The sequence below is a fragment of the Kryptolebias marmoratus genome, linkage group LG20, assembly GCF_001649575.2.
Source record: "Kryptolebias marmoratus isolate JLee-2015 linkage group LG20, ASM164957v2, whole genome shotgun sequence".
Lineage (NCBI taxonomy): Eukaryota > Metazoa > Chordata > Actinopteri > Cyprinodontiformes > Rivulidae > Kryptolebias > Kryptolebias marmoratus.
The window spans coordinates 25,653,687-25,660,444 of NC_051449.1; the positions used below are offsets into that span (position 1 = coordinate 25,653,687).

General features: G+C 36.1%; 1 protein-coding gene across 3 annotated transcripts in view; it reads right to left on the minus strand.

Annotated features, from left to right (window-relative positions):
* Positions 1–845: 845 nt before the first annotated feature.
* LOC108248242 overlaps positions 846–6,758 on the minus strand; it is a 48,609-nt gene continuing 42,696 nt past the window's right edge. The window contains exon 7 of one of the 3 annotated variants that reach the window (XM_017436875.3): positions 846–3,614. In XM_017436875.3, the coding sequence (XP_017292364.1) occupies positions 3,564–3,614 (51 nt within the window). In that variant the 3' untranslated portion in view covers positions 846–3,563. Of the gene's footprint in view, positions 3,666–6,758 lie in introns of all 3 variants that reach the window. The other 2 variants (XM_017436876.3, XM_017436874.3) reach the window with 2 other exon arrangements.

Here is a 6,758-nt window from a genome sequence, read left to right on the forward strand (position 1 = left end):
GAAAATATAAAAGTGCAAAATATATGATAAAAAGCACAGATTGAATGTGTGAATGGGTGAAGCATAACGTGGATACTGGAAGTGAAGACCATTTAACAAAAACGCAAAGTTGACACCAGCTGTTAATAGCAATGTTTTAAACACAGATCTTGCACAATCAGTTTATGCTCTGAGTATAAGTTGGGGATCAGTCTCTGCTACTACCACACCAAATTTTAGCTCAACATCTGTAAAAGTGACTGAGTCATAGTTTGTTTTGTATTTGCTAAGATTGGTTTACTGTGCTGGCCATTTTGACTTGGATTGACTCAAAAGTTAATCAGTTATAGATGTGCATCCAATGATTACTTTCTGAGCATTTCAATAAAATCTGTCAACCGATTCAAGAGATATTTTGCTAACATTACAGACAAATGAACACACAAAGACAGATAAGGACAAAATCATTGCTGCACCTTTGCCTTCAGTGACAATAGGACCAGGGTTGATCTATAAAACATTTATTGCATTATGTTTTATTGTATCCACCTAGCCCATGCTCTAGATGCCAACAGAGTATTAGAATTCTCTTTTTTTGTGTTTACAAATAAAATGTGGATTTTACACATCACAAACTGTGTTTTTGTGTATTTGTGTTCAGTGTAAAAAAAAAAAAAAAGATCAGGTATGATGAGTGAAAAGATTTTAGATTTTGAATGGTCTAGATCTGGGGTCTCCAACCCTGGTGCTCGAGTGCCACTATCCTGCATGTTTTACTTGTTTCTCTGTTCCAACACACCTGATTTGAATCAATGGGTGATTAACAGGCTTCTGCAGAACATGAAGAAGTCATTTAACCACTGAATCAGGTGTGTTGGAGCAGGAAAACAAGTAAAACATGCAGGATAGTGGCCCTCGAGGACCAGGGTTGGACACCCCTGGTCTAGATACTATCAACTCTGTGAAATAGCCTTTTATAAGCTAACTTCAGGTCATCCTATGGTTTTTCTGCAGTCATGTTGTCTGCTCTGAGACAGATTCTTCGATTGTTTGGATCAAATGATGTACTATTGGCTCCATAGTTATTAATCATAGTCTCTGAACAGAGCCTTTCCTCTGACACTTACAGGATTATTTGACTTTGGTAATCAATCTTAGTTTCTCCTTCCCGAAGACTTATGGTGTGACAAAATAAAACAATGGGTCATTTAGTATCTTCTATTTGCTACTGGTTTTATTGTTTCAATAGTCTACAAATGAAAAGAAAACCCGTTCTTTTTTTTGCATCCATTTTTGATCATAAAAAGGAAAATGACTCCTATTTCCAATAAATCTTTTTGTTTTTTTAATACTAGTTTCTAAAAGGAAAAATCCAATTTCCTGAACATGCACGGATACTGACACAGGCTGAACAAAGCAGCTTGATTCTCTGTTGAACGTTCTGTAAAATCCCAAAGCTTTGTGATGCTAAACCCACACTGGTAATTAATTTTATTTAGTCTCCTCATTCCACACATGATGTAAACAAAGGAGTTAAACTTATTTTAGAGTTTGAGTGCAGAATCCAGTCTAACTGATGAACATGTGTACACACCACACATTAAAATCATCTCAAAAGTTAGTCAAAAAGTCAGTGTTAGCACAGCATGCAATTCTTTTACGAATAAAAACATTACTTAGTTCAGAAATATATGCTTAAAAAAATAAATAAAACTAATCTCTTCTTCTGGAATAAATATCTGAGATAAAATTCTGTACAAATCTTCAGTGGACTTTGTGGTTGGTATACAAGTGCTCACTTTGCAGAGTTTGACTCAGCTGCTTCAATCCAAGAAAAACTATTCTCTGGACTTCATTACATCACATTTTATGGTCAAACACTTTCAAATTTAAAAGACTTCTGTAACAATCAGAGACATGTGAATGGGTGAATTGTTCAATAAAAAAAAAAAACTTTCACCCTAACTAATTTGTTTCTCACGAGGCTTATTTGACCGGAAATTGGTTACCTTGATTTACTTTTGTCCTCACTAGCGACTATTTTTTTTTTAATATCCATTTTTCCTTTTTTGTTCAAACCTTTTTAATAGGGCAGTTTTCCCAGCCTGAATGGATGGGATAAGTTATACAAAGACGACCCTTTGGTTTGAAATTATTTTGAACATTCATGATTTTATTTGACTGTCATCTTATGTGGTATTCTAACTAAACCTAATATTACTTGAGCACAATTGTTTTGTCAAAAGGCTACATGATGGTGCAGTTAGTTAGAGCTGTTGCTTAACTTAAGGATCTGTGTGAAGTTTACATATTCTCTCTGTGCATCTGTGGGTTTTCTTCAGGTTTTAAATTGATGTGAATGAGAGTATGAATGATTATTTTGTCCCTCTGTGTTCCTGTGTTGGAGTGGTGACCTGTTCAGGATGTACCCCACCTCTCACACAATTACTGCTGGAGACAGACTCAACTTTCCAAGATTCTGAACAGGATTGAGGTATAGAAAAGGATTGGATAGATGCTTTAATGACATGATTGTTAATTTCAGGTGTAGTGTAGTGTATTTGGGTAACATTATTGTACAAACCATGTAACCTTGAGATTCAAATATACTTTTAAAAAAGTTAACAATTGCCTCAAAAATCTAAATAAAAAGTCCTGACCTAAATGTGGACCTCTGTTTGTCTAAGTTTTTGTAAGCTACCCCCACTGAGACAACATAAACAAGTAGGAAACCTGGGCTGTCCGAACTCTTCAGTGGCTCAAAGCATGTTTAACTTAGGCAATGATTTTCAAAGTCTTACTTTTCAAATACAATAACTGTCATTTATAATGTACATCACATACTAGGTTTTGCATGTATGTTTTAACCCCTGCATAGCCATTACTTTAAAAGCAGCAGATTGAATACGTAATATTGTAACATGTATACAAAACAAAAATCAAAATCAAAATGGGGCTTCTGGGAAATGTTTGAAAATCACTGCATTACAGCAAGTCAGGTTCATAAAAAGCTATGAATACCAACAAACAGTTGTACACAAACCATCCACCACCTCTAAATCAATGTGTAATTAATAAAAGTAGGAATACTACAGACTGTGACATAATTACACTAATATTTACATGTTGTACGAGAACTAAAGTTAATAATAGTAATCCAAATAAACACATTTTATAATGAAACACATCTCGGAGAGTTTGTAGATCTAGAGGAGTTTTAAATCAGAAGAAAATCTGGCATTAGAGTTCCAAAGTGTTTCAGACATCATGCCTGACTTTGAAACAAGTCACCCAGACATTATAGAAGCCCAAAGCAGTTAATTTACTGTAACCTTTAAAACAAAGCTTATTTAAAGCTTTTCACTCCTCTTATCACGTGGCATCTAGTAGAAAACAGACATTTCCTTCATCTTGGCTTCAAACATATAGCTTTGACAAATATTAAAATAGACATTGGCTGCTAGGAGAAAAGACCACCTGATTTTCCTGGACACGGTGAAGACAAAAAAGATGTGGCAGCAAATTGTGGCTTTAAAAGGACTGATAGTTGAGCTTTACTGTTTCTTACTCCTCCTTCTGATTGGCTAACAAGGTGGCCTCCCATCGCTGTGCCATGGTGTTCTGCCGTTGAGGCACTGAAGAAAGAGAAGGGGGAAACTGGGGGGAGGGGAAATTCAACTAAACCACTGGAGCAAAAAGCCATAGATGGGTGGATAGTTTTAGGCATGAATAGATCATTAGATGGATGATTGATGGACAAAACATTGGATGGGACAGTTTGAGGTATTATGGGATGCAATGGGTGGATGAAAGAAAATAGCCAAATGATAAATATATTTGATAAATTATGAACTAACTGATAAAACATGCAATCAGTCCAACTAAAGTTCACAATTATTAATAGTAACAAATGGATGAGTAAAAGACAAAAGGTCACTTTAGCATTCAGAGCCAAGCAAAGAAGCACTAACCCTCTATTAAGTAAAAAAAAGAAAGCAAGTGGGAAATAAATGTTGAACTGAGAAACAACTCAACACAACAAGAGTGATATTTTTTAGTAGTAAAACTCTTTTCACAATAGCATATGTAACATTACTTGTGTCTTGTTTTGGTTTAGCCCCCTTCACACCAAGGAAAGACTGTGCTGCATCATGAAAATGTGCCAGAACATGGATGGCCTGTCCTGAATTTTACTGAGGTCTTCTGATGTGTATGAGGACTGCTACAGCTGTAGACAAACTGTATGTATGTTCCCTCCTTCTCTTGTTGTTGAGAACTGAAGCCACAAGATCCTGGTTTACAGAAGCTGCCATGTTGTATTTTTGGAACCAGAATCTGCACACTGAAAAGGTGGGGTCTACTCCCCCACATACAATCAGGGTGTCCCATGACTATTCTTTTAAGCATGAAATAATTAATTTCAGCTAAACAGGTTAGAAAAATGAATATTTGAACAACAGGAGCAAAGTAAGAACTACTGTGCATGAATCAACAAGAGTCACCAACTGGAAAGAAAAAAGATCTAAGGTGTATTTTTTTTTTTTCAACAGCAATCTCCCATTCATTTTACATGGAAGGGGCAGGACTTAAAACCTGTGCTTGAACCAGCCAACAGAGAAGCTGATCCTGTTTTAACTTCTGCTTCCAGGTTCCTGTCAGAAGTCTAATATATATATATATATATATATAATTGTGCAGTTCTAGGCACAGCCAAGATACTGCGCAGAACCCTCAAGCTCCCAGGCCTCTGGTAGAGGACCCGAGCTCAGAGGATAAAAAAGAGACCACCCGCGGAGGGTGAGATGGGAATTTATATATATATATATATATATATATATATATATATATATATATATATATATGGTACAACATAAAAATAAATTCTGCCAGTGCATGGATGGTCTCTGGCAAACCTTAGTATGGTCTGTAGGTGTGTATAAAGAATGTAGAGGGCTCCCATTATTGTCAGAGAGATAATGTGGTTTATGATGGTTTCAAGTCTGTACAAAACTATAACTATTTAACTCAAGGTTATGATGGTTTATTGTTGTGGTGATGGTGTATTGGGGTTCTGGGTGAAGTGTGGGGAGTATTGTGGCAGCGGATGCAAAGTGTGGGTTCTGCACACACTGGGGTGGCTTGGTTATCAAAAAATGGACATTGGCTTTTTGACAATTTAAATTTAATAATATTTGAGAATGCATAAACCCCCCAAAAAGCAAATTTACTTCAAACAGATGACAGCAGGAGTATCTAGAAAATTTGTATGTGTTATGTGTCCCATAACATTGTTTTTGTACAGATTTATACTTTGTTTTAGTGATGTTGCACACAAGAGCTATGCCCTGTTTCCCACATTGCACACACCGTTTTGCTGGCACTGGACATAAGCACCTCCAAGTTCACTACAGGAGGCACAGCACTCATTTAGCAGCAGAAACTGAGATGCTTCAGCAACTTGGACAGATCAACTGATTGTGCAAGTATTTTTAGGTGAACAACATAAGAAATCCTTCTCATCATGTACCAGTCACCCTCCTAATTTGTTTTTAGACCTAATTTTATTAATCTGATCATTTATAAGCTATTTCCCCAAATCTAAAGACTCTTTTAAACCTTCACATAAACTCCTATACTTAAAAGAATGTTACCTTAGACTGCGTTCCTCCACCCACGTAATATCACTAAAATTAGAAACATCTTGTGTCAGGGGTTTGAGTATTTTTGAGTTTATTTTATATTTGGCTCCTTGTTTTGTAATTCTGTTTTATTTCTTGTTTATTCTGCATTCAGTTAAGTTCTTGTGTAGTTTTGTCTTCTGTAACTCTTGTCACTGTGGTGTTCTGGTTATCTCATGTGTTTCCTGTGTCACGTTTCACCTGCCCTCAGCTATGTAATTCTCCGGTCTGCCTGCCACGCCCACCTCACCTGTTCATCGTCATCTCCCAGCTGCAACTCATTTTCCACTCAGCCTCAGTTCTTTAAACCCGGTCTCTTTTATTTCATTCCTTGCTGGTTCATTCCTTTCAGTCTTCTGTTTGTCATCCATGCCTCAGTATTTTTTTTTCCACATCAGCCTTTTGTTTTGTTATTTAAATAAATCTGTTTAATTTTTTACATTTTTTTATGGGTTTGCCATGCATCTTAACATCATGTCCCAAAATGATGGAAAAAACCTGGTCCATGCATTTATAACTTCTAGGCTGGACTATTGTAATTATTTATTATCTGGGTGTTCAAAAAACTAAAAAGTCTTCAGTTGATCCAAAATGCTACTGCCAGAGTTCTAATGAGAGTTCTGAGGAGAGATCATATTTCTCCTGTTTTAGCTTCTCTCCATTGGCTTTCTGTCAAATTCAGAATATAATTTAAAATCTTCCTTCTAACATACAAAACTCCCAACAACCAAGCTCCATCTTATATTAAAGATCTTATTGTTACATATTTCCCTAACAGAGCACTTCCCTCTCAGACTGCAGGTTTACTTGTGGTTCCTAGAGTTTCTAAAAGTAGAACAGGAGGCCGAGCTTTCAGTTCTCAGGCTCCTCTCTTGTTCAAATTTCAATCAATCAAATTTTATTTGTATAGCACATTTCAGCAGCAAGGCATTTCAAGGTGCTTTACATAATTAAAAAACAAAATAAAAACAGCATGTGACATTGAATAAACAGTAAGAAAGAAACAAACATCAAAAACCTGCACTCTAACCCTAATTTAGTCATAAGCAACTCTAAACAGGTGGGTTTTAAATTGAGATTTAAAGGCACCCAGTGTTTTAC